General features: G+C 53.8%; 1 protein-coding gene across 5 annotated transcripts; it reads right to left on the bottom strand.

Moving 5' to 3' along the window:
- Nucleotides 1-312: 312 nt before the first annotated feature.
- Nucleotides 313-23,062, bottom strand: TFAP2A (transcription factor AP-2 alpha). 5 transcript variants are annotated; one of them, XM_010818584.4, is made up of 8 exons: nucleotides 22,918-23,062; nucleotides 13,817-13,874; nucleotides 13,440-13,677; nucleotides 10,280-10,331; nucleotides 7,987-8,218; nucleotides 5,950-6,068; nucleotides 3,895-4,036; nucleotides 313-2,013 (listed from the first exon to the last, which is right to left on the bottom strand). In XM_010818584.4, the coding sequence occupies exons 1-8, from the start codon at nucleotides 22,988-22,990 to the stop codon at nucleotides 1,725-1,727; spliced, it is 1,203 nt and encodes a 400-aa protein (XP_010816886.1). In that variant the 5' UTR covers nucleotides 22,991-23,062; the 3' UTR covers nucleotides 313-1,724.
- Nucleotides 23,063-27,874: the final 4,812 nt, after the last annotated feature.

Here is a 27,874-nt window from a genome sequence, read left to right as displayed (position 1 = left end):
CTAGTAAGGAAAAGATAGTATGTCATTCCTTGAGCAGTACACACAATCTTTTATCCAAAAGAATACATTGGGTTTTATTGTGTCATTTGTCTGAATACAGACTCAATGGAATATCTAAATGATACCCTGCTCTGAACTCCAAGTTGAAAGTAAGTTTTTATTATACTTAAGGGAAACAATGGGTTCAGCTGCTTATTGCAAGGAGCAATTGCCAAGGGAGAGTTAAACTCAATTACTGTAACCATACTGAATAAAAAATACTGCCAAGAACAAAAATACGCCTGGGTAAAGACAGCCACTGAATAAAAAAAATCGACATAAAGCGTATCAAATATTTATTTATCTGGGCAACAAAGGACTATGATACATTGACAGGCATGAAAACTACTGCCAGCACAACTCAATACAATACAGCTAGAACTGCTTCCAAAATGGCCAGTGAAAATACAGGAGACCAGGCGGTCCCAAGTGTGTGAAGTTCTTTGAACAAAAAGAGAGAGAGAGAGAGGAAAACATCCCTAACCCTTGGTTTAAAGACAATACTCATTTATTGCTCAAATGATGCTTTTAAGGGAGGACAGTGGAATAAAATAAACTTTTTTGCTTCTCCCCCACAAAACATAGACCGGTTATCAAACCACTCAAGTTCAATCTTTCCAGGGTCCAATATCACTTTTTTTTTTCCTTTCAGTTCAATGAAAAGCTAAATGTAATACTAATTATTTATAAAATTTTATTTTACTTGTTAAAATTTGTTCAGCTGTTTCATTGTCGTCTTTAACATGCTACAACAGGGCTAAATTCATGAATCCCAGAAGAAAAAAAAAAGTCCCCCAAATCTTGAATTCCTAAATAAGTACCATGAACCACATGAAGAACTAATAGGGAAGATTCAAACCCACTAAACAAGAGGTAAACGAGATCACCAGATAAATAAAAAAAAAAAGGCTTAAAACAGACTCACCATATTTACAATTCCCATTAAATTACACATAAATAAATATATACAGAGACGTGAACACTGATTCCCTTATAGAATTGTGAATCGTGTTGCCAGAGAAAATTCAAGTTAGTCGCTTTACCTTGAAGAGGGAAAACTTTTACAACTGAAGACAAGACATGGAACTTCGAGTATCTGTGTGTTCAAGTTTATTCACAATACTGATAAAAATGTCATGATCCTTTTTGCCTTTTTTTTTTTAAGTATGGCTACAATCTGAACTGAAATATGTAAGGAAGGTGGTGATTCCATCCCGTGAAACTCATAGAATTTTTTTTAATTTTTACGTTCCTTTTTTCTAAAAAAAAAAAAAAAAGTTTTTAATTTTTTTGTTGTCTTTGTGGTTGATTTGTTGGGTTTAAAAAAAAAAAAAGGTTCACAAACTCGGACAGAACTCTTCTTTGCTGGCTTCACGGCCTGTTCGGTTCTCTTAGGCTCGGCGGGGCGGGGAGGCAAAGGGGAGGTGATGCTCATGGGGGCGGTCGGGGCCGGGGCCTGAAGGGTCGCCCTTCTCGCCGTGGAGCGTGGGCCCCGGGCCCCGGGGACTCGGGACCGAAGGCGGCAGCGGCGGCGGCGGCAGCAGCGGCAGTAGCAGCAGTGGAGGGTCGCTGGTCCCCGGCGCTGTCACCTGCCGGCGGTGGGCGGTGGGGTGTGGAGGTGCAGGCGGAGGTGGACGGGTGGGCGGGCGCGCGCGCGGCGGTGCGGGCGGGGCGGGCGGAGAGCCTCACTTTCTGTGTTTCTCCTCTTTGTCACTGCTTTTGGCGTTGTTGTCCGTGTGGCTGTTGGGGTTGTTGCTGAGGTACATTTTGTCCATGGCCTTGAGGGCCTCGGTGAGATAGTTCTGCAGGGCCGTAACCGCGGCGCACACCGCCGGGCTGCCGAAGCCGTGGGAGATGAGGTTGAAGTGGGTCAAACAGCTCTGGATGCCCGGCTCCAGGATGGGGTTGGGCCGCGAGTTCCCCAGGGGCGATCGGTCCTGGGCCAGCAGGTCGGTGAACTCCTTGCAGATCTGTCTGCAGCACAAGCAGGGCAGAGAGACCGGGGTGAGGCTCCGTGGGAGCACAACCAGCATCGAGACAGACCTTCCTCCCTGCAACCGGCTCTGTCTGCGGGACGGCTGACCTGACTCAGGGCCCCAGAGACAGACTAGGGGTGCGGGGCACAGCTGGGGAGACCTAGCCACCTCTCAGGAGCCATCCGCACATCTCCTGCTCCTTACACACTTCCACTAACGCCCCCCTCTCTCTTTCCACCTGTGTGTTTCTCACCTCTCAGCTGCACCAAACTTTTTTTTCCTTTGCTGTGCCCTGTGGCATGTGGACTTAGTTTCCACACCAGGGATCGAACCCGGTGCCCCCTGCAGTGGAAGCACTGAATCTTAACCACTGGACTGCCAGGGAAGTCCTGAACCAAATTTCTAACCCCCATTTCTCACTCACACTAGGCATCCCTGACATAGGAAGACACTTAACCCAATCAGGAGAGAAAGGAAGGTGAGTAGGAAAGGCAGGGAGTCAGAAACACAAGCATCTCTTCCACAGCCAATAGCCTGGTACCCATCAGCTGTCCTGCTCAAAATACTGTAGAGACCCTCTTCCCTGACCTTCCACCACGACCTCAGCAATCTGAGGTCTGGGGGCATGAATTCTCCACTCATTCACCTTCAAATCAGGGTGGGTGTGGACAAGGAAGGCAAAACTTTTCTCGGGATTGCTTTACTCTTAAAAAATAAAAGGCATTCCAATACCCAAGTGCGGGGATAATTCAGTTGCTTGGGGGAAGCAGAAATAGACATTTCAATCTCCCTTGCCACCTCCTTTCCCATGCATTCCGCGGCCCCCCCCCTCCCCCACTGCCACCAAAAAAAATGTCTAAGTAAAACTTTGAGGGTGGGTGTGCTTAGGAAGCTAAGAGAAGAGGGAAAAGTTGAAATACAAGCGATGAGGCCTACAAGGGTAGCTCAGTCTCTGAATCTGGGAAGCCAGGACTGGCTGGGTCCTTCCCGAGGCAGCAGCAGCCTTTGGGTTGGGGCTTTAGGTAGGGGGCCTCGCAGGAGGGAGGCAGAACCGGGAGTACTGGCCGGCTGCCTCCCCCAAGGCCAGTTGATGTCTCCCCAGGCTAGAAAGTGCCCTGCCAGAGGCCTCAGCCTCTGCCCTCTGGATCCGAGCCCTCCTGGGACATCGACTTTGATAATTACGGGCTTCCAAACAAGCCTTTTAATTTCCAGAAAACATATCAAAACAGTCATTTTCTTTTCACACACCACCTGGAGAAGCCTATTCAGCCCAGGCACCGATGGGAATATAACTTGGGCCATTTTGAAACTGATTTGACATCTCGCCTGTAGGCTAGAACTTGTGGGCTGTGTGTGTACAGCACTTTTGAGGAGGTCAAGAAAGCAAGGCAAGAAATGGGAGAAGGGATTAGAGTGGAAACTAGGCCAGCTTCTGACCCGAACATTTTGCAAGCCACTAGCTTAATCCTCGCCCTTGGAGAAGCTAGTGATAAGAGACAAAAACTGACACAGGCAAGTCTGTCCACTCTTTTAAGAACTTGGTTCTGGTTTTCCTGAAGTAACATAGTCACAAAACCACACTCAGCTTCCCTCACATCCGCACTATACCCCATTCACATACATGCTAATTTTTTTTGTTTTTTTAATGAGAAGGTAGGGCAGAAGGGAGGGGAAAGAGGGAAATACACACTCATAATCTTCCTCGTATTTCCTCTTTAAGCTCCATCATGGTTTATAAGATTGTGTTGTAATTTCAGCGTTTACAACAACAAAACTGATTAACACAAAAGGAAAAGAGGCCAAAAGTGAGAGCAAAGAGGATTTTGATGTTTCTCTTTGACAGTGAGACACAGAGACCCCGAAGAGGTAAATGTCTTACTTTGTAGCCAGGAGCATGTTTTTTCTTGTCACTTGCTCATTGGGATCGGAATGTTGTCGGTTGAGAAATTCAGCTACTGCTTTGGCAGGAAATTCGGTTTCGCACACGTACCCAAAGTCCCTGGCTAGGTGGACAGCTTCTCCTGGCAAAAGGAGGAAGGAGAGGGCAAGAGAATGAAAAAAGCTGGGATCAAGACTTCCAGCTCCCTTATTTTCTTAACCCAGCTGTTGCAGGAAACACAAACGACTTGTTTCCCCACTTCAGGCATTTTCTTTCCTTCTCTGTAGGGTTCTAGCAGATGCATTTCTCAGGGAAAATGGCCACTTACCCTAGAAGGCCAAGATGATTTGAAAATGTAGATTCCATCACCTCCCCACGCAGCCTCATGCCCTACCCTGATGACATTCTCCCACCTTCTCTTTTAAAATGTTTCTTGTGTTCCAGCCTCACACCTATCAACGCGTTCATAAAATGATATTCATAATTACTTCTTGAGCTTTTCTGCAAGGGAACGACTCAGGGTTTACATTTTAACTTTATCGCATATAATTATCTGTTCATCCAAACCGATTAACCAAGAGGATTTGAGGGTCACTCCACTGAGTCTGTCTGTGTTGTTGATTTTCGAATCTTTGGTTTTAATTTCCTGAACCAGTTGGTTTTTACTGCAGGGCTTCCTGCCATTAGCTCCAGCTCCGGAAGAACGCATGCGCCAATTAGAGCATCAAAGCCCTCTCCGCGGAGCTTGTTTCCATAAAATGGAGCGGATCACAAACAATAACAGTTCTCCAGAAACTGCCTCCCTGCGATGGGACTCAACCCCCAGACCCATGCACACTCTCACCCTACACCCAAAGTCGTTACCACTATTTTCTTTGCGTATAATGCTTTCGGGATCTGAATGGTGGGTTCCCAGGGCACCGGCATTATTTTTAATACAGTGCAACTGTAGGTAAGTTTCTGGAACTGAACGATTGCTTATTCCTTAACAGTTACATGAGTTATCATTTTTGACACCATTAACAAATGGTTCACAGGATTTCTCCTCAAATTTGTGTTTTTAAATATTTTAAAAATTTACAATGCGAGAACCTGAATTCAGTTATACAATATCTCCTCAAATACAAGATATAAGTAAGATAAAGTGCCATCTTTAAATATAAATGGTGGTTTTGAAATCTGCACCATAACTTGAGTTCCTTTTTTTCCTATTGGCATGAGACATTTCCAACAGAACACAAAGGAAAATGCAAGAGAACTATACATTCATTCCAACACACCCAAACTTTAGCCAATTGAGTATCAGACAAACTTAACAAGGATCTGAAGGAGGTAAGAATGTGACTACCATAACTGGACTATGGTGTATATTGAAAGGGAGTGAGGACAAGGTGAACTTTTGTTTTGAGGGGTTTAGAAGCCTGGGTGTGTGTGTGTGTGTGTGCTTAAAAAACTGGCATGAGAAACTTTTTGCAATGCTTATTTATTTTTTCTTTTCCTATCCAAATAACTCAAAGTCTAAAACTGTTCATTTTTCTTCCTCTCCAGTAGAGAAGCACAATTAAATGAGAGATAAGGGAGCATATGTTTGGAAAACAAAAACCTGAAAGGGCATATAACCCTGAGCTTTCAGGATGGTCTTAAATCAGGATGCAGGTCAAAGATTCCCAAATTAATTCAGGAAGTAATGGTCACGCATTTCTCAAACGCAGATGTCAGAGTAGCTTAAGTGATTTACTGCTGAGCTCCATAAAGGAGACAGGAACTTGAAGAGTATGCAGTTCTTAAATTTTCACATTGTTTAGGTCAAAACTGGGCTGGGGCAGTGAGGTGGGGGGGGTGTAATTTGGTAGCAGAGGGGAAGAGGAAAGGAGGACAGGACTAAATGCAAATAGTTTTTTCACATGCAAGAATTCCGTTCACTTCCAGCTACCTTCTCTGGAAAAAAATGAAATTGCACAATTGACACAAAATATAACCAAACATCTGGCCACTGAATAGCATCCACTTTCCCAGGAGAAACTTCCCTTCTTGTTAGCAAGGGAACTCGCTTACCCTCTACTAGTGATGTGAGCAGGGTGACATTGGCAGCTTTACGCCTCCCTGCTGGCAGATTTAATCCTATTTTGTCCAGTTTTTCTCTTAAAGATCTTCCTCCATTTTTAGACTTCGCCCTGTTTCACAAATATATGTGAGAAATGGATTTAGAAAACATTCAGTTGCGCTGCATCCCACTGTACTCATTTTGACAACTTCCTAAAATGTGCTTTTAAAAATTAAGAATCCTGGCCCCTAGACATATAAGGAAAGGAAACCTGAGAAGGAAAGATCATAGGAGATGCGTGCTTGCTAGACTGTAAAGCACCCTCTGTGTTCACTTATTACTGCAACTATGGTGGCAGGTTAGAAGGTTTTGATTTCCCAACTCTCTAAAGAAGAACCACAAACAAACAAATACAGTTCTCATCTCCAGGGTGTGAAGTATTTTTGAGTTCAACTGATTACTGTATATTTTCCCTGTTGTTACAATCACACAAATCCCAACGGGGTCTTTAAATTGTCTTTGCAAGATCTGCTGTGAGCCTGTTCAGAGTAACCAAAGTTATCATCACTCTCAGGTTTCTTGCTCGGCTTCAGCCCCAGTGGGAAATTCATTTCACCAACTGTTTACATGCCATGTCACCAGCCTAACTGGAAATGTCAAAAGTTGATATCAGCCTTTACAAATGTCACTGAATTCAGAGACAGTGGAGGTGGTTCTAAATAGATGTCTAAATAGACTCCCATAATAAGAAAGTGGTTAAGATAAATTGTTTAAATAAAACAGCAAATTAATTAATTTCAGATTTTATTCCCTACTCAAGTGCTCTTTAATTGTGTGGATTAGATTATACTCCCCTAGGTAAACAGTCTCCAATACTGGGGATGGGGGAAGGGGTAGGAAGAGGCAGCGGCAGATTTAGATGTGTCAGTGAAAGATTACAAAGAGACAGCAAATGACTGTGAAGGGGGAAGAAAAGAGTAGAACAGCTGATGCTAAAATCTGCCCAAAAATGGTTCTGTAAGCCTTTGTATAGGATATACCCATCACAGCAGAACTCCGGGTCTATAAATAGCTATATGTATACATATCAAAGAATGAAGTTTTGGGCCCACTTTCTTATTAAAAACTACAAAGAAGTAGAAAATATCTGGGACCGTTCAACGCAAGACCCACCACACACAACCCTGGGTGGGACCCCGAGAAGTAAAAAGCCCACAGGAGGGACAAACTGCCCTCAGGGAAGGTGCTTCACCTCGCTGACCCTCATAAAATCTTATCTAGCAAACGAATCATTCCAATCTCGAGTGCGTTGAGATGAGAATTCCTGACCACGCAGGCAACATGCAATCGTAGGTAGCGACCGCACAGAACACACGTAACCATGCCTTGCACGTAACCGTGCCTTGCACGCAGGCTGGCACGTGCGGACGCTGCGCATCCGAATTATTAGCGAAAGCCCCTCGGGCCCGTGGGGCCTGGGGGGACGGGGACGCGGGGGCGTGGCGCGCTGACTCTAAAACCATCGTCTTCTGCTTAAAACACTATTCAAGGGCCGCAAGCCCTCTGCGATCAGAGACCCTGCACGCAGGCAAGGCAAAGTGAGCAGCCCGAGATGAAGTTTTCCTAGGCCTGCGACGCGGGCGCGAGGAGGGAACAGGCGGGTGCACGGCGCCCCGCGGCTGCCGCGGGCGGGACTGAGTCCGCCGCGGAGGGAGCTGCGCGTGCGCAGGAGAGGGGCGGGGGGCGGCCGGGCTCCCGGTGAGCGCGCCGCGCCGGCCGCGCGCCCCTGGAACGACGGAGCGCGCGCGCGCGGGCGGGAAGGCGGCGGAGTGCGCAGGCGCGCGTCGCCTCGCCCCGCCCACACCACCCCCAGCTCCCACCCACTCGGTTCTCCGCTCTTTATCCCCGCCCCTTTCTTATCCCGCGGAGGGCGGGCCCTGGCGCGAGGCCCATTGGCGTCACCATCCCGGCGCAGGCGCAGTGCTTCCCCTCCGCCCCTCCCTCCACGGCCGGGGGGCGGGGCTGGGCGGGGCCGCGCCGGGCCTCACCTCCTCAGCACTCCGCCCAGCAGCGAAGCGTTGAGACACTCGGGCGGTGAGAGGCGCCGCTGTACTTCCGCCACCGTGACCTTGTACTTCGAGGTGGAGCTGAGGAGCGAGAGGCGACCCGGAACTGAACAGAAGACTTCGTTGGGGTTCACGACGCCGCCGAAGAGGTTGTCCTTGTTGATGGGAATGGCGGAGACGGCGTTGCTGTTGGACTTGGACAGGGACACGGGGCCTGCGGAGACACATGGGGAGGCCGCGTGTGGGCGCTGGGGAGCCCTGTGGAGCCCCGGGCCCCTCGCCCCAGGCCTGCGCCGCCACCAACCCCCCCCCCACCCCCGCCACCAACCCACTTCTCCTCCAGCCCCGAAAATCCCATGGCTCCTTCCCCACCTGCCCTAGTCCCTCCGGCTCCATCCCTGTGGGTAGTGGAAGCCTGAGCCCCTCGGCGCTTCCCCTCGGCAACCCCGCCCCGCCAGCCCGGCCTGTCCTTCCGCCGGGACCCCCTCGCCCTGTAACCGCTGGGGTGCTGTCTAGAGGTGCTAGTGAGGCGGTGACCCTCTCGGCTCTCCGCATCGGAGGACACTGGGCCCCAGAGCCGAGAAAAAAGCCCCGTGTGCATTCAGGGTGGGGTGGGTGGGGGGGACGAGGGCTTCTTCAGTGTTGGGGAGAAACTGTTCAAAGACCCATAATTAAAATCAGCCAAGAGTCTCCACGGCTAAAGCTGCCTCTAAAAATGAGCATCTCAGTCATGGCACTCAAGCCGAGAAGTGGTGGATTCAAGTTGTCACACAGCGCACACGCCCCAGCCTTTCAATAAATAGTCCTTGCCTCCCCGCCCCCCCTTAACGTTTATCTGTGAAAAGGGGTTTTAGAAGTCCATGCCAAGCCCAGTTTTGAATTCAAAAAAAAAAAAAGGATAAACAGGCCTACCATGGAATATTAGCAATGTGTATTTTCGACGAGCAAAGAGTTAACAGTCCCTACGCTTAAGCACCTTCTTTGGGAAAGGGGGATTAGGGGGAGGCTATATTCTTATTAGTTAAAATCACGAGCTCTTCATTGTTGGATTCCCCCATACTTGGGGGGGGGGGGGGAAATTCAAGGCCAGCAGGAAGTAGACCAACACGTTAAATTTCTAACACCAATATAATTCAGATGCATTCACAACCATTTAAATACAGTATGCATTTGTATTAAGATTCCACATGGAGACATACTACATAATACATGCTTATCTCAGTACTCTCTCTTTAATGGGGATATTTTAGACGTATGGGGGGGGGGCTCTAGGTTTTGGATAGATCACTTGTGACATTAATAGCTCTGGGGAGGCTAATAGAGACAATAGGAGTTAAACGAACTCTTGAGAGATTACTAATAAAAGAGCCAATTATCATGTCGACTTGGAAAGAGCATCTCTTAAGATTTATCCCTTGCACATCTAATTTGACGTGACAAAGACTTCGCAGATGCAAAAATGAAACTTTAAACTCGCTAACAATACACTGATTGGGGTTAGAAATGAGAACAGTTTTATATAGCATCATCCTCTGGTGGTGCCTAGAATCCTGAAATGTAACGTTGCCACTATAACCAAGGGAAAAAAAAAAAAAAGCTGCTGTGAATAGCATTTAATCCAGTAAACTTTATTTTACTCACTAAACGCAACATAAATTACAAATCCATCCAAATCACTTGACACTTTTAAAAAACAATTTCTGCTCAGAACAATTATGCTAATAAACCTGACATCTTCAAGAGGCTCATTTTAACCAAAAGCCAAATTTTTGCTAACCTAATTCACAAAGTTGAAAAAATCCTTCAACACCTAATGAGAAATTCAGTATAAGAACTTGAAAGGTTTTTTTTTTTTTCCCTCTCTGCTAAGGAGTGCTGTCTTTATCATCTGCCCCCATATTAATAGTGAATTACTTGCATTGTTTTTAGCATTATACACTTCTTATAACACTTATGGCCACTCACGCAGTGGATTAACTGTTAAAACTGTTTCAAAATTGAAATGCCACTTCCAAATCTGCTCAACTATCACACATTTCATGTGTTTGTCCAGATATCATTAAACTAAATTAAATGGTCAAGTCATAAATCAGAACAAAGCTAGCCTGTTGCCATTACTAAATCATTTGAGCATTGCTGTTCTACGCCTATCTATTCGCTAATTCTGAGCCTTTAGGAAATCCTACTTGAAAAAAATAAATACACCTCTGCAAGTTCTTTTAAATAGCACTATGCCTGTAAGGACATGCTTGGAATGCAGAAGGAAATGGCTTACCTTTCTTAATTACAGTTTGATCTGGGATGTTAATACCCGGGTCTTCTACATGCTGCAACAAAAGGATACACATGGATGTAAGTGTATAATCAAAACAAAAGGAAATGAATATTTCGCGCAAGATAGGGGGAGGGGAAGGCGTAGAATCGAAATCCCCCCTCCCATCTGGTGACATTTATATATAAACATCTCATCTTGGCTTATTGGAATTTGGAGCTTTGCAGCTCAAGAGGTTTCACTGTACACCCACGGCCAATTTCTCGACCCCCAGCAAATAATCCACATTTGAAGGAGGTGGAGTGGGGAACAAAACTTTCTTTGGAAATTAAATCGAGTTTGGGAACACCTAATCTTTCTCACAGCCTGCTTAACCTTTCAAAATACACCTAGCTTTAGTTTGGCGCCTCAGTGGCTTCGGACTTGAGCGATTCCACTGTTGAGGCAGCAAAAGCCAGAGAAACACAATAGAAATGACAGAGGCGGGAGTGGCCTGGGAGTACTGGAAACGTTTTAGGTGACGTGATAAAGAGCAAACGTGTATGTGCACCTTCACTTACGGAGAAACAAAATAAAAATTTTAAGGACTACTGTCTAAATTGAATATCAAATATCAAATTGGATATGAAAACGATAGAAGGAAGGGAGGGGGGAAGCCTTTGAGGTTTCCCTGCTGTGTCCAGCAGCAGATTCGTTAGTGTGGGCTTCCTTTTTCCTTTTTTTTTTTTTTTTACAGATGGGTGGCTATACGTATGTGCTACAGTCAAAACGTGATTAGAAAGTAAAATGAAATCATGTTTTCTAATGCAGAAACTGACAGGCAATATAATGTCTGGCTGTGTTTACAAATTAGCACCAGGGCTGCTGAGATAGAAGATTTCGCAATCGTTACCAAACGCAGGCATTACCATTTAAAAAAACTATTACTTCCTTCTCTAGTCTTTGTCCAACAATAATACTGATTCAAACATTTTCCATTCTGTCTTGGATTTATGCTCCTGTTAATTGTGCCTGATCGCAATGATTCCGGGTGGATGGTACTAAGTTGCTTTATTACAGGTTTTATTATACTCAATGCTCTCATTTGTAACTTGCCTAAAGTGCTTCTGGATTTAAGTATAATTAAATTGAGAAATGTTCAGAAATGACTACTGCTGCAGTTCTTGTGTTTTAACTATATGGGGAAATATGATCCCTTTATGCATGCACCCTAAACCCATAAAGTAAATGTAGTGTGGCATAATACTTTTATTTGTGTTATTTCTAGACCTTATCCATACAGGGAAGACTGTTAAGTTTAAAACCCCACTGAGATATTAATGATTAAATAATTTTCACCATCGATTTGGTTTTCTTAAATATTTGGCGTTCGTTTTCATTAAAGGTTAACTGTTGCAGCAATGGGAAAATTGAAAACCCTTTTCTTGACCCAAATTCCTTTGAAAGAATTTTTTCTTCAAAGGTTGGGGGAGGAAAGGGGAAGAGCAGCAACTGGGTTTCCTTGTTTTTATTTGATCTTTTGGTTAATTTCTCCTATAGGCCAGTTTCACCACAAAGAGTGACTATACAGGTGTTAAGAATTCACACCAGCCACTTTGGAATTTTTTGCAAAGTAGAGCAATTCTAATTCGTGGTAAGTTTAAAAAGCTTGCAACGTTATTTTGCAATTCAAATATTTCCAAGGCGCAGACTAGGATCAGGACTCAGAGACTCTCCGGAAAGGGGAACTCAAATGGTCACAACTTCCAAGTTTGTTTTTTAATCGCCCTTCTCCCAACTATTCCTCCTCTCATTTTACTTTCCAAGAAATGCACTGTGTAATATGTTTCTAAAAACATGTATGACAACACACACATATGCAGGCACACAAGGCTTACTCAACCCCACCCTGGATCAAATGCCTACTTTCCTGCTTTCCATGCTAGGCTGCTAAACATAACCAACAAATTTCAGTGATTAACTAGGCCAAATGAGAAATGTAATAAATTTTCTATTTCCCTATGTAACTTAAATAATGTTTTAAATTCACCAAGCAAGCAGGTAAGTTCATCTGACCATTTTCTTTGCAATCTAATGCAGTAATCATTAAACTGTCAACGGACATATTGCTGCAATATTTGATGCAGTAATTTGAAATAGCATTTTAGCAAAAATCACATCCAGATACATTTCCTCTCCAAAGAAAAGCAGCATTAACAGAGCCTTTACAGCTTTAATAAAATTATTGGCTTGTTCTAATTCCATTTCAGGAAGGTTGTGAGGAAACCATAAATATGTAGAATTGAAGCAGAGATGCCGGTTTAAATTTAATTTCAGAAAGTATTTTCAAATTATCAATAGCCTGGTTTGCATTGCCAAAGAGTAAATGTGCTAATACCATGCTTATTTAGAAATCATCGAAAACTGCATTTATTGATAACTGAATTAGAGCTCAAAGACTGCATTGCCCAATAGTCTCAAAACATTAAAGTAATATGGGGGTGTAGCAGGTCCTGATGGGCGTTGGGAACCCAGCTAATGATTTATGAGGTCAGCACTTAGCACCCCTAGGAAGAGAAAAAAGGCTGCATTTAATGTCCTCCTGTTCGGATTTGCCACTTAGTATTCTTTAATCAGGGTAGGGTATACACGTAACTTTCAAAGACCCCCTAGCACTCATAAAATCCGGTCAAAATAATTTTATCCGTGTGTCTTTTACACTTTCTTTTAAATCGATAGGGCATTTAAATGAGCTCTTTTGATCCACTCTAACACGTCTTTCAGGACTGGGAGGAGAAACCCCCACGTCAGACATGGAGGTGGAATCAGATCCTCTCATAATCGAAACAGTTTACTGTCGCCGAGAGGGGAAGGTAGCGTCCACGGTGACACTCGTCTGATTTATAAATGGTAACGCAGGCATTGTTTGAAGGAGCTCTGCGAACCATTGTTCTCCCGGCCGAACTCTCAACTACTTTTGAATCTTTGGCATGTGGTTGTCTAGGTGGGTGCTTAAAGGGTCCACCCGATAAAACAAAAGGAGATTTGGAGAAAGTAAACAGCGGAGAGGAGGAAAGCCCAGTCCCCGGGGCTGGACGTTCCAGGGGGGGACCCTTTCCTGGGCGTGAGAGAGCGGGGACCGCGTTTGCTCCCCCGCCGCCCCCGCGCGCGCGCGGCCTCTTACCGGCACGTCCTCGATGGCGTGAGGTAAGGAGTGGATCGGGAGGTCTCCGAGTCCGGAGCCAAGCCCGTGGGGGCCGTGCAGGAGGTCCTCGTGCCGCCGGTAGTCCCTGCGAGGATCCAGGCCCGACAGCTGGTGGGGCAGCCCCCGGTGCGTATGCAGGAGCCCAGACTCCTGGCTCTGCCTCTGACCGGGCCAGCCCGGGTGCTGCGGCTGCGGCTGGGCGTGCAGGGGGTTCAGGCTGTAGGGGTCGTTGACGTGGGAGTAAGGATCTTGCGACTGGGGGTAGATAGGCTGGTAGGGCGGGGGGAAGTAGGGGGGCTGGAAGTCGGCATTGGGGGTATGGGACAGCGGCGGGGCGCTCGTGTAGGGAGATTGACCTACAGTGCCCAGCTGGGGCAACCGTGCCGTCCCGTTGCTGGCGCCGTCGTGACGGTCCTGCAAGAGAGCGAGGCCAAGGGGAGAGAAGACGGCATCAGGCGTCGGGCCACTCCGCCAGGCTGCGTGCGAAACCGCCCGGCCCGGTCCGCAGGCCGCCGCGAGGAACCAGCCCTCCGCGCGGCTTTGGCAGAAAATTCTCCAAAAGCGAAACGGGCCCTTCCTTCCCCAATCGCAGGGAATTTTCGCCGATGCCAGTCGAGGGGGCATTAGAGACTCTCCTTAGGTGTTTCTTGCAAAGGGGGAAAAAAGGCAGAACCCGGACTACAGCCCGCTCAGCAGCAGAGGGAAACCTCCCTTAAGCAAAATTAAAATTCCTAGTAAATATTAAACAGCTAGAAGCGGCCTTTTCTCTGTCCCTGGGTTTGAACCTGCCCGCCACGGTGTTATTGTTTACCCTGTTCCATTTATTTGGAGGGGGTAAAAATCATGCCCATTCAAAGACTATTACCATTTCATGACTATTTAAATAGAAACATATTTCGTAGAGGGGCTGTAAGGAAAGCCCACGTTTAAATTACCAGCTCAAAGAAGGTTTTTAACTGCGGGATTGGGGGCTGTCTTTTCCGCTTCCTCACTTAGGAGCCTTTTTCTGGACAGAGTCGATTTATGAGAGCGACGGGGAAGAGGGAGACGTCAAGTAAAGGTTTAAAATGCAAAGATTCAGCCTTATATTGGGTTTAAAAGAGAGGTGCGCCCCGGGGCGGAGGCCCCCGCCCCTTCCACCCCAGCCCCAAAGGGCAGAAGAAACGCCTGACTTCTGTTCCTCTATTGCAATTCGTTTGCAAAACAAGCGAACGGAGTTGATTCCAGGGAACGCGAACCCTCGGAGGTTCAGCCCTGGGCCCCGGGCGGGGGGGAAGAAGGGGCACGCCGGGCAGCGTTTTTCCTACATCCGGATTAAGCATCAGATGTTGAGCACGTCTCGGGAACAAGTGAAGAGGCGAGGAAATACAGATGAAAGCAGAGAGAAAACACGCTGGGGAAGTAGCGGCGAGGTAGGTGTGCGAGCCGGGAGAGGTCGCGCGAGGGTGAGGGGGGGACCGCGTTCGACTGAAGGATGGAAGAGAGGGAGAGAAACGGGGAGGGGGGGGCGGGAAATGCAAACGAGGAAAGGCGGGCGCCCTGAAGGAAAACCGGGCGAGGACCCCGAGGTCTCTCTCCGCAGCCCCAGGTTTCCAGACTAGGATTCCTAAGGAGGCAGGGGTCGGGGGTGGGGATGGGACTCACCATAGCTGAAAAACTGTGAACTAACATCTGCGAAGAGTCTGGGGTAACGAGTCAGGGTGGAAAACAACAAGCAAGCGCGGAGAGCCCGGCTGCCCCGCCGCCCGAGCGCGCCCCACACAAAAGGCGCCCCGCGCCACCCAGGACTCTGGTCACCGCGCCGCCGCTCCCCCGGGCGCCGGAGCCCCGCTCTGGTCCATCCGAACTTGAACCACCGATTCGAGCGGCGCCTTCAGTTGGTCGAACCCACGGTCTCTATCCTGCCGCGATCGGGTAGGATTCAAAGTTCCTTAAAAAATTGGGGGAAAAAAAAAAAAAAAAAACCCGAAAAGGCAAAAAACAAAAAAAAAAAAAAAAAGAAAGAAAAGTGTGTGTGTCTGTGTCTGTGTGTGTGCGCGCGTGTTCCTTAATCCGTGTCTCCCCCTCTTTTCTGAGCCGCGGCTTCGCTTGAGCTTCTAATAACCGCGCTGGGCAGCGTTCCTGGAGCCTCCTAATAGCAGATATTCATGACTATTAATATTACACGAATACTTAATAAGGGAAGAATGCCTGGAAATCGAGCGTGAAGCGGAGAGGCAACTCGCGCCGGAGCCGGCTCTCAATGCAGTCCATTGACGGGAGCCTTAGTGTAGCAAATCGGAGGTGGGGAGAGGCAGCGCGAGAGACAAAAAGCGAGCGAGAGAGGGAGCGGGCGAGCGCGCGGGGGGCCGCGGCGCGGCGGCTGGCGAATCACAGGGAAGGGGCAACATTTTAAAAGGTTGCAGGGTAGGCCAAAGCGAAAGAGAAAGAGGGAGACGGGGAGACCGAGCGCGAGCGCGCGGAGAGGGGGAGAGTGTGTCTTGCGTGCGTGTGTGAGAAAGAAAGTGTGGGCGCGAGAGAGGAGCCCGGAGTGGGGAGAGGGGAGGGAGAGCCCGGGAGGAGGGGGGGAGGAGGGAGGAGGGAGGAGGGAGGAGGGAGGGGAGGGGAGGGGGCCGCGCCGGAGCGCGCGGAGGGGGAGGCCGCGGGGGAGGGGGAGGGGAGAGGAAGCGAGCGAGGACAATCAGACCTAAAAGGCTGGGGCAGACCTCGGCATGCCGCGGGGGCCGCGCGGCGCGGCCGGCCGCTCCCGGGGACCGCGGCCGGGCGTTCGAAGGGCTCTCCGCCCCCGAGCTGCGGCGGGCCGGGCCTCTCCGGCCGCGGGCTCCTCCGCTCCGCTGCAGGGCCTGGGGCGCGGGGTCCGGCCGCCCGCCGCCGCGCGGCTTCTCCATGGCCCGGCGCCCCGCCCGGGACCGGCTCTCGCCTGGGCCGCCGCTCTCTTGCTTCCCGCGGCCTCCGGGGACCGGCCGCTCTGCGCCGCCGGCCGCCCCGCCCTCGGCTCTCCGGGGCCGGGGCTCGCGAAGGAGGGGCGGGGGGGGTGGGCACCGGGCCGCGGCCCGGGGAGCGCAGAGACGCGAGGCAGCCCAGCCCAGGCGCCGCTGGCACGGACTCCCCGCTCCCGGCGCAAACCCGTCCGACTGGCTGGGCCACTCCCGCCCGACGCACCCCCGGATGACACGGCTCGCTCTCCCCTGGATGCCGCTGCCAGTCTGCCCGCCGGGGTGTCAGAACAAGCGGCACCTCGCCTCCTGCATGTCCCTGCAGAGCCCGGCATAATTAGACAGTCCCGAGCCGGCTCGGAAACCCGAAATCCCTGCTCCGGCGCTCGCCACCGCGAAGTTGTTGAAACAGCCTTCACTGTTTTCTCCTCCTCTTTCTCCTCTCGCTTCTCGTTCCCCCCCCCCCCCCCGCCCTTCCCTTGACTCTCACTCACACGCACATGCACACGACGCGCCCCAACAGGGTCCCCACTCTGGGGGTGCAAGTTCGCTTCCCACCTGGGTCCCCCGGGCGCCTCGCCCCACTTTGGACCCCGCCCGCCGGGGCTTTCGGTCCTCGAGAATGGGGATGCCCGAGCCCCGGGCCACGGCCCGAGGAGGCTTAGGAGCCCGCTGTCACCCCGACCGGTCCGCAAAGGGTCCCCCCGGCCCTGAAAACAAAGCGACTGGTCTGACATGGAGTCAGTCTCTGCGCCCCGCACCAGCCAAGCCACGAGTCCCCAGCTAAGCAACCGTCCCCTTGGCATGCACTCCGTGCCCCATTCACTGGGGGAAGGAAGGGCGAAACAGGAGGGGCTGGTAAAGGAAAAAGAATTAAAATAGTCCACGGAGAGGAGAGGAGGAGGGAACGGAGGACACGTCGTTCACCCAAGCCCACATTCTCATTTCAAGTGAAGACCCCCGCCGCGCCCCGCACAGACCTCTACGCTCCACATTCCCAGCTCCAAATGCCAAAAAGAGAAGGGGGGGTAGGGGGGACCCCAAGCCGGGACTGCCACCTACTATTTACATAGCTAAGTCTCTGGCGGCGGCCCCCTCCCCAGCCCCCCCCCCCTAGCGGGGGGCTAGAAGGGGGTTGGGGCAGCAGCCGCCAGGCCCGTGGGTCCCGGGGCTTCCCCGGCTGCCCCACGAAGCCGAGCTCCCGGGACTGTGGGTTTTGAAACGGGCTCCAAGGCGGCGCGCTCTATCGGCCGGGCGGGCTCCGCGCACCGGAGGCTGTGGGTAGCCCCGCCGGGATTCCCACGGTCACGCAGCTGAGGGCGCGGCGGCCAGCAGGCTCCCGCCTCCACCCCAGGGATGCGCCGACCCAGTAGCACAGACCGAGAAGCTGCCTAGAACTTCTCGAATAACGCAGGGTACTGGAGGAAGCCCCGCAGCCGTTCGGTGGAGGAGTGCTCCCAAACTGAACCGGCTCACAGGGAGGTGCGCTCCCGCTGAGACCGCAGGCTGCAGGCCCCTTCTCCAAAAGGGAGGGGGCCTTTTTAAAGCGGGTTGGGTGGAGGACTGGTAGAAAGGAAGGAAAGAATGAACAAATGAAAATGTTAAAGATCAGAGACAAAGACTTAAAGAGGGAAAGAGGTTTTCCCTTTCTCTTTCTGGTGACCTGGGCCCTCAGAAGCTCGTTGGAGAGACAAGCAGAGTTCAGAGACGCCTGCCCAGTTGCCAGCAATGACTTCAAAAACCCACGCTCGTCTACCCTTAGCCACACTCAAAACTGGTCTGGAGAAAATCGCGGTAGAGGGGGAGTGGGACAGGAGGCTGCGAAGGAGGAGAATGAAAGAAGGGAACGTCCTCAACCTTCCTCGCCAGCTTCTCCACTGCGCTCTTCGGGCGAATCGGAGAGGCGGGCGCTGCGCTGGGCAAAGTTTGTCCCACCCGCCTCTCGCAGCTGGTGGCGAGGAGAGGAGGGAAGCGGAGCTCCGAGCCTACAGCCGCGGGAGAGACTGCGCCCGCGCCGGGCTTACCTCGCAGTCCTCGTACTTGATGTTGTCCGTCAGTTTCCAAAGCATTTTCATGGATCGGCGTGAATGGGTTTGGCCCCTCTCCGCCTCGCACCCAAGTGGAGCTACTCTCTGGGTAAGCGCAAAGTGCCGGCTGCGGGCGGCGAGCGCAGGAGGAGGGGGAGGGCGAAGAGGAGGAGGGTGAGGAGGAGGAGGAGGGTGAGGAGGAGGCGAGGAGGGAAGGAGCTCCCGTGTGCGCTCGGAGATCTCCCTCTAATGGTAGAAACTTTTCCCTTTTCCTGCTCTTTACCAACAGCCTAATCGCCTCATTAGCATATCAACAATAGTCCAATTGCTCGCCAGCACCACAATCTGCCGCCGGCCGCTCTGACCCAGGTATAAAGGCCTCTGCGAGGCGCGAACTCGCTCCTAGAGCGCACGCCCGCCCGGGAGCCCACGGAGTCTCCCTTGAGCCCCGCAGCGCGCCGCTGAGCCGGCGCCTCCGGCCCCGTGTCGCCCGAGTCGTCGTCTCTCTCCTCTCCTCGTCCCGGCCCTGCGCACGGTCCGAGTGGCCGCTCCCGGGGCCCAGCTCTCCCAGCACCTCTCCCCCATCCCTGCCTGTACCAGTGGTTCCGTCCTTTCGGACCCTGTCCAATTTTAGCAGAAATTATTATCCCTTTTCTCAATTAAATCTAACCATCAACCCAAGACCGGCGTCATCACTCCAGGATTTTCTGCCCAGCCAGAGATTGCCTCCGCTGCGGGCAGCCGCCACCTCCGGCCGCAGGGCCCCGGGAGTTTTATTGGCTTCGCGCTTCACCGCCCCCCCATCCCCCCATCCCCAGGTTGGAGATTTTTGCCAAACGGCTTCAGTCGCTCGGCTGGGGTATTTGCCATCCTTTAATTGCCGCGTGTAAAATAAAAAGTGTACCCTGAAGAGGTTGCTTGACAGCTTCAGGGGTTAAATACTTTTCCTCGCATTTGTACGAAGCTTGGGCCGACGGATAATTCAACGTGGTATTTGGGCTAAGGGCTTCCTAGGTGCGATGTGGACAGGAATATGGAAACTCCTACGGAGGCTCACGCACGCTTCTGGAGTTGAGCCGAAATACCGACATGTGTGCGCCGTGTCATGCATGCATCAAAATAAATCGCTGGGAACCAACTCTTTGCTGTGCTAATCTGCTCCAGTTTTCCCAAGATTCCTCTTTTTAATTAAAGCAGGGAGAGTTCCTTCATGATTTGGTGCTGTTACTAACGCGGGCGCCCTCGCGGCGCAGTGCCCGGCTGGCGAGGAACCCGGAGGCCGGGGAGCCACCCCCTAGTCCGGGTCCGCCAGTCTAGGCTCCCTGGCTCCACGCAGGGGCCAGCGTGCCCCACTCGGGCTTCGTGTTTTTTTTTTTTCCCTAGTGTGAAACACAAAAATTTAAAGAAAGAACGACCCAAAAAGATGTGATGTAATCCTTAGAAATACAGAGGGGTCAATTTCCCCTGGTGAGCGTCCTCGTTTGTCCTCCGTAAAAAACCTTCTTTCTCCCTCTGCAATCCTGCAAAGCACTCCCCACCCCCCGCCACCCCCAGCCACCCCCAGCAACAGTAGGTTTCGCCTCTGAGTTGCTCTAGTAACGACCTCTGATTCCGTCTAGGCCTGTTTCTTGCAAAACTCCAGGCCTCCCAGTTTTCTCAGAGCGTCCTCGCAGGGGCGGGGGAGGGAGGGTAAGAGGCTGTGGCAAACAGGAGCGTTGCTTAACAGGTGGAAGGAAAGCGAGAGGAGGGGGACTCCCCTCCTCCCCAAGCTGCCCAAGGGCAAGTCTCCCTCCAAAAAGACCGCCGCCAATTCCCCAAGCCTGGCAGAGTAGGCCACAACCACCACCGTCCTCCCAACGACAGCACCACCAAAACTTTAAAGTTAGGAAGGCGACCAGAGCTAGAAGGGGGTTCAGAGCCGGGGGTGGGGGGAGAGGGGACGCCTCCCGAGGTGCCAGGCCCTCCCTTGCACTCCCTTTTCCCATCTGCACACCAGCACAGCCTCTCGGCTGAACCCAGCTCGAGATTCGGCACGGTACTCCGCCCTCAAAAACGGTCAACTTCCAGCCTAGCGCCACTCACCCTGCGGGCTGCCCCCAGGGCCGCCGCCCAGCAGCAGCGGCTGGACGTCGGGAGGGGGGCCGCCTGGAGCACCGACACTCTCCCAACAGCCGCCGCAGCCCGGAAGAGCGATCCGTAGGCCACGCTCTGGGCTGGGAGCAGGGCAGTGTACACCCTCACGCCGCCAGCGCCCCCAGTGCGCTTGGGGAGCTCTTTAAGTTTCGCTTTCTTTCTACTTGTGGGCTGGGGAAGGCATGTAAAGGCCTCCGTCTTATCCACCTTCCCCCTTCGCTGACCGGAGCCCCGCGGGTTTCTGGCTCCGCACCCGCCGGGGCTGCTAAACTGTTGTTGTTTTCCCGCCGAGGGCGCCTTTGAGGTGCAGATTGGGGCCCGAGGGCTCCGCGGCGCCGCGCGCTTTAGAAAGGCCCCGGCGAGCGTCCCGGCGCCCCCGGAGCCAGCGAGGCCGCACTGGTGTGAGCGTCATTTCCACCACAAGCCTCTTCATTGCATGTCAATGCTCCGGCCTGCCTGGGACCCCAGGACGGCAGCGCCAGGCCTGGCGGCAGGGGTCGGGGGGTGTCCAGGCCTGGCCTGGGGGCGTGTAAAGGGCGTTGGGAAAAGAGTGAGTTATCTGTGTAAGGGACAGAGACAACTGAGAGAGACCAAGAGACACCCAGGATGCTGCCATTTTCGCCGGTGGTGGTGGTGGTGGTCACCACCAAGTGGGCCCCAGGCCCCTACAGACCCAAAATCCGCCTGCCCGACCAGAGATCCCAGCTTCCCACTGCTTGTTAAACTGAGCCCGCCGGGAGGCAGGACCACGGTTCACTCCTGTCTCCTTCAGGCTGGAATCTTGCTGCTTCCAAACCTCAGCGGGGGCTCACTGGAGGCCCAGCCCCTGGCCAGGCCTGCACGCCTGGCCTTTTCTCACCCCGAGGATTTCTGCGCAAAGTTCACCCGGCTTGAGGAGAAAACCGAAAGACCTCGGCTTTCAAAGAGCCCCCCAGTCTTCACCCTTCAGAGAAGAGAATGAAGAAGGTCTCTGAGAACCACAGGGCAAGAGAGGGAGAGAGTGGGTGCCGGACATCTGAGTTCGGAGTGGGATTTGCACGCTTAAACCACAAAGTCTAACTCTGGAGATGAAGTTGCCCTTGTTTAGGTTTAACTGGGAAGGAGAGGCTTCAAAGACCTCCTAGCTGATAAAATAATAAGTACAAGGAAAGAAGGAAAGACTTCGTGTTGACTTCCTTTTCCCGACTCCAGAGAGCGAGGTGATGGGACTTCTCTGAACTTGGCTTCTCGTGGACAGAACCTGAAACAAGCGAAAGAACTCGCTCCGGAAGGAGCAGGGCCTGAGCTTTTTTTAGGAAGTTCGGGGCCTTCCATTCCAACGGGCCCGCAGGCTTTTCCGCACTCAGAATCTCGCCCCAAGAGGCCTTCCCTTGGCTAGGGCGAAAAGAGGGCCCCGCGGTTCCCATTAAGAAATCGGCGACAGGAGAGAGGCTGCCCTCCTCACTAGCCTGGCCAGAGACTCCCTGGTTTCGTAGGGAAATGTCTGGAAGGTAGGAGGAGGACGCTGAACCTAAGGCTCCCTTGGCCGAGGTCGGGCCCCGGGCTCAAAGAGCGAAGTATCTGGAGTCTACTTGGCCTCGTGGTGCCTGCGGCCTAGTCGGGCCAACGTCGGGAGGCGTTGGTTTTGACCAAATCTAGGCCTTCTGCCGCATCCCTAGCCACTTACTTCCCCCCGCCAGTCACCCCCACCCGGAGCCCAAGAGGTGAAAAAAAAAAACTAGCTTCGGGAACTAGCCGGAGTGAGCAGCTCAACTTGGCGCAAACTCTTTAAGGCATTCCCCGAAAGAACACGCTCGCCGGCGCGACCCATCCAGCCGGCCCCCTCTCTAGTCTTCCCGCCCTGTTGGTTCCCCCAAATGTGGAGCCGGGAAGAGAGACAGGTGCACTGGAGCCCCGGCTCACGCGCAGCCTTGGGGTCCAGGGCGAGACCGGAGGCGTAGCGAGCCGGGAACCTTCCTCCCGGCGCAGCGCACCCCCGCCCCACGCCCTGCTCCCGCCCGAATGAGTCATCCAGCCCAGTTTCTACTTGGGGGGTGGTGGCGGGGCGGGGGTGGGGGGGCCGGTGGCCGTAGCTCAAACCACAAGTGACCCCCGGGGCCACCTGTGGAGCGTGCGCCGGACTTTGCCCCGCGCCTGGCCGGCCGGTGGCGCGCGTGGCCCCCAACGCCGCGGCCGCCGCCTGTGCCCGTTTTCTCCTGCCCGCGTTCTCTCCGGGGAACACTCCTGGGCGCTGCCCCGCGCGCCTCCCCTGCGACTCCGCCGCCCTGGGCCACGGCTCCTGCTCTCCGCCTCCCCCCGCCCGGCCCCCTCCCCCGCTCCACCCCCGCCCACCTCAGCCCCAGCCAAGGCAAACCCCCGTACCTGCCAGTCCCCCATTTTGGCAAGTATGGACATCGCGGCTCGGCGCTCCTGGCGACGGGTCCCCGCCGGGCATGGGCTGTAGGGCTCGGCTGGGCCCGCTCCCTGGAATCGCTTAGGCAAATCCTCCTTTTTTTACCTGCTCACCAACATCTCACCTGGTCATAAAGAGCTGGGTTGCTACCTGCCGACGCATGCGCGCTAGCCCAGGAATTCGCTCCGCCAGCCCTTTAGTCCCAGCGCCTCGCAGAGCTGACCTGGGAAGTGATGGATTTATAGCCGCAGCAATCTAGCCATCAGCTCCAGCTTTTCCCAACAGCCCCAACCCGCTTTCCCGGTCAGTCCCTGGCCGGAGAACCGAGGCAAACTGCCTGCTGGAGCGTGCTGGGAGCGACGCGAGAGTGACTCGGTGTGTTTTCCCACTCAAGCAATGGGGGCATCTGCACGCTCGCCCCCCGGGCTCTCTTCCCCTTGGGAACTTTGTGGCGGGGGGGTGGGGGGGGAGCTGGAAGACTCTCCACCCCGGGTGGGGGGGTGGGCGGGGAAGGGCAAGACCCGGGGCCTGGGCCCGCCGCTGAGGTGCCCCGCACCTGGAGGCACGCGGTGCGGCCTGATCCCGGTTCCGGCCTCCCCACCGGCCCGCGAGGTTCAACCCGGCGGATGCGGGTCCGCAACCCCCAGGGCGGCTTCAGCGTCGGATCTCAGATCAAAGTGTTTCTCAGTAGGTGAAGACGTTCACGGTTCTGTTTCATTTCTGGCTTTCAGGTTTAATCTCCTCCCACTGCAGACAGTCAAACACGCGCGCGCACACACACATGCACACACGCATTTGCGCACTGAGATACTGACGCTTCTATTTTAAGTGCACCCTGGCCTCTCACTTTGACGGGTTCCCGCCCCTCCCCCACTCCTCAATGGCTTCCTGGCTCTTCCCCCCCCCGCTAAAACTTTTTAGAAGGACAACGGGGGCGTCGGTGGTTCTGGGCTGGGCCACCGAGGTTTGGGCTGGGGTTTGCTTTCCCATGACAGATAAAATCACCCAAATGATTTCACCGCTGTCTTCTAATTAGAAGGGAGCTTGAAGCCGCAGGATTCGGGGCTCCCTCGGAGCTCACCTGCTCGGGAACCACACCTGGCCGGGAGGGAGGCGAGGGGAAGGGGCTGAGGCTCTCGGACCCTAGGCGACCGTGCCAGCCCGGGTCTGGCCGCCGCCAGTCCTGGGCTTGGGCCTGGGACCCCTGGGACGGGGGGCCAGTTACTTTCCCAGGCTGCCGTCGCGGGGACTGAGAGAGGAAAAAAGAACCGATTTCAAATCCTCTTCTCTGACGAGTCAGGCAAATGTGGACGAAAGATGACCTCCGCGCTGAGGGGAAGGACTTGACCCCACAACAAAACCTCCCCTTTCTAGAACCCCTAAGAGCCTCTCTCTCCCGGGGTGGGGGGCGCGGTCCCAAAGGCCTTGCACCTTCCTGGCCGTCCCAAGGGTGGTGTGCTGTGTCTCTGGGACCTTCCCGTGTCACCCGGGCATATTCATCGTCCCTGGACTGCGGGACTTGGAGCCCGCGTCGATTCTCTCTAGCTGATTGGAAAGTTTCTTGGACCTGACTTAGAACCTGGCTCAACAAGTTTGGGTTTTGTTGGTGGGTTTGTTGGTTTTGTTCTTTTCAGCGGATTTTAAGCAACTTAAATTAGGGCGTTTTTAACCTATTCGTGTCTATCTTTAACCTCTCTGGCTTTTTCCAGCGGTCAAAATAGTTTGGTGAAAACCCAGTTCTTCAGAAAGCCGAACGCACGCCGAGGTCGCGCCTGTAGCTCGAAGAGTCTCCGGCGAGAGGTGCTGTGCACCCTTTAAAGGAAGCCCAGGTTCAGGCCCGGGGAACCTGGCTTCCCCCTCTTAGGCGTGTGCGAGCTGGAGGGACCTGGGACCCGGCTGACGGGGCCAGGCCCACCCGAGGAAGGACCGGGCCGGTGCCAGGGCCTAGATGGGGCGCGAAGAGTTGCCAACTTAGTTGCCAAACTACCAAACAACTAGGTAGTTTGGAGGGAGTTGGGAAGGGAGGCAAAGCTGCTAGCGTGCTTAGGCGCGAAGCCAAGGCGCCGTGCAGGGTGGCCTGGAAGGGGACAGCACAGTTTGGAAGTGCAGCAGCCCAGGCCTTCGGCGTGAGAGCCCCTGGAGTCCGCTCAGAGGCCTGGGGCAGGGACCGGGGTGGGGGGAGGGGAGGGCAGGAGTAGGGACTCGAGGAATCCGGGAGCGGCCAGGAGCTAGAATTTGCCTCTGGAGTGTGACCCCTGGGGGTCCGAACTCAGCTTAGTCGGTTTACGTTGACTGACTTGTCTGAACCTCAGTTTGCTCACTTGTAAAATGGGGAATGTGTTGAGACCTCGCGAGGAAAGCGGACGCAAAGCGCTTGGCAAGGCGCGCATGCGGTGCGCCAGAGGCTGCCGAGCCCGCCCAAGGCCGCCCTGCCCCGGCCCGCACCCTCACGGCGCCCGAGACCGGTTCTCTTCTAGAAGGTGTCTACGCCATCGCTCCTTCCTCAGGCGCAGCGCCGCCGGACGTGGCGGCCAACGGCTCCTCCTGCGCCTCCCCACTGACAGCCCTGGTCTGCCCGAGCGTGCGCCCTCGCCCTTGCTCGCGTACCGGCTTCGCCAAGGGGGTCCTTTGTCCACCTCGACCTCCTCGGTGGCTGGAACCAGCCCGATTCTGCCGCCTCCAGGAGGGAGGAGCCCGGGGGGTGGGGCGAGAAGCGGGACACCTCCCAGCTTCATCCAGCGCCCAGGCTCTGATCAGCCTCCCCAAGGTGCCAGCTGCGCCCAGTGCCAAGACAGGCCCACGGCCACTAACTGCTCTTGGCAACCGTCGAAGCGCCCAAGCAACCTCCGGTACGGGGCCTCAGGCCTCTTGCAAATCTGAGAAAATTTAGGCTCCTCCTTCCCTCCCCGCTCTGTCTCCTTTTCCCGGGTTAGCGGCGAGAGATCAGCGGGATCCCACAAAGCAGGTTCCGCCGCTAACAGATCCTGGGACTCGAAGCCCAGTCTGGAACTTTTCTGAGGGCGGGAGGACCTGGGGTCAGACTGCAGCGAGCTCCCAGTCAGGTAATGCTGCGCTCAGGTTCCCGGAGGCCCCTGGTGTCCCGCGAGAGGGGTGGAATCTGTTCCCAGCCGGTAATGCCCCGCTCCCGTTTCCATCACCCCCAGAGTTGCACCGGGGCTAGCCTTTCCCTTAGGGCAAATGTCCTCCTGGAAGGGCATTCACTCCACCCTACAACCTCCAGGAATATTCCTGCCTTTTCACTCATCATGAAGTGCCAACCTCCCCCCAGAGTCCCCGTGGAGGCTCCTTAAGGGATTTGGAAATCGAGATTTGAGCAATGGGTTAACTCACACATTCACATCTGCGATGATCCCCGCTTCGCCTGCCCCTGAGAGGAGGAGTCTGGATTATTGGGAGAGAATGAAAGCCCACCCACTGCTCCTCGCCCCCAGCTTCTCCTGCAGAAGCTCACCTTCCTGGCGTCTAGGCCTGAGAGAGCCTCAGTCAGTATGGGGTCTTCACTGGGTCCCTCAAAGGATGAACTGGTCCCTTCCAGGCTGACCAGCGAAGGAGAGGGCTGGACCACTCAGGGAGGGGGAAAGGATCAGGGGAATGGACAGGCGTCTTGCCGCTCCAGAATCTGAGGCCTTCACCTTGAGCGATTCCTCCCTCCAACTCACGAAAGCCCGCTCAAACTTCCAGCTGGACTCGACCAAAGGAATAAGGTTACCAGAAACTACAGAAGAAGCCAACCCTCTTACCATCGGTTCTGAGGGGGAAATGCGGAAGGGCCGCCTCGAGAGCCGACGTGCGCCCACCGCTGTACCTCCAGGCGCGCGCGTCCAGCAGGGAGTTCGCGGAGCAGTGGGTTCAGAAGGCCCGAGGAGGGCAGCAAGCCCAGAGGCCAAGAGCCTAGAGGTGCCCTGGAGGCCGGAGGATCGCGGCTGCGCTCGGAACGGCCCCGCCGCGCGCGGCCCGGGTCCCTGCCGGCCCTGGGCGACAGGTGCAGCCGCAGCCTCCGCCGCCCGCTGGGCCGGGGCGGCCGCCGCGCGCTGGTGCGGAACCACTATCGGAACGAGTTTGCGCTTCTGTTTACAAAGCAATCCTTCTATCAAAAGAGGAACAAAATCACCACTTATCACACCCTGTCATAAAGTAATCTGCCCCGAAGGGAAACCCTGGCGAAGAAGCGCGCGGAGTGTGTGTGTGTGTTGGAGCGGGTGAGGGGCGCAATGGGGAGGCGGGGGGGGGGGGCGGCTCAAAGGAAAGGGGAACTCTCCCAACTCTTTTCCAGGGAAAACCGCTTGGACAAGCCGTGTCCCTCCAGGCCAGGGAAACAGAGGGTAGTCCGAGCGCTGGCGCGGGGATGTGACAGAGGAGTCCACGCTGGGAACTGACTCGGCCGGGCACCGGATCGCCCTCTTGACTCTGGAATCTGCATCGCCCCTCCTCCACTGTCTGCTTTTGGGGTGTCTTCCAAGACCCTCCCCAGTCCCCCTCTCCTCCTTACAAATAGACGGGCAGAGAAGGGAAGCGTGCCTTCTCAGAAACTTAAAGGTCTCTTTCTGTCTCTCTCCCCCAGGGGGTCTACACGGCCCAAAGGACAGTCTTCAGGAACTCCTAACTGTGGGGAGGGTTCTGCTCCCCTTAACCCCCATCCCCCCCCCCCACCCATGCACTTGTTCTTGGATGAGGGGAGGGTTAAGGACAGGGAGGGTTAACTGATCACTGATAACTCATGTCAGTCATGTCCAACTCTTTGGGACTCCATGGACAGTAGCCCCCCAGGCTCCTCTGTCCATAGGATTCTCCAGGCAAGAATCCTGGAGTGGACTTCCATGTCAGGGGATTTTCCCAACTCAGGGATCAAAACCAGGTCTCTCACATTGCAGGCAGATTCCTTACTATCTGAGCCACCAGGGAAGC

Source organism: Bos taurus, chromosome 23 (assembly GCF_002263795.3).
Source record: "Bos taurus isolate L1 Dominette 01449 registration number 42190680 breed Hereford chromosome 23, ARS-UCD2.0, whole genome shotgun sequence".
Taxonomy (NCBI): Eukaryota; Metazoa; Chordata; class Mammalia; order Artiodactyla; family Bovidae; genus Bos; species Bos taurus.
The sequence above is the reverse complement of the archived record's forward strand: the minus strand, read 5'-3'. Positions and strand labels throughout refer to the sequence as shown.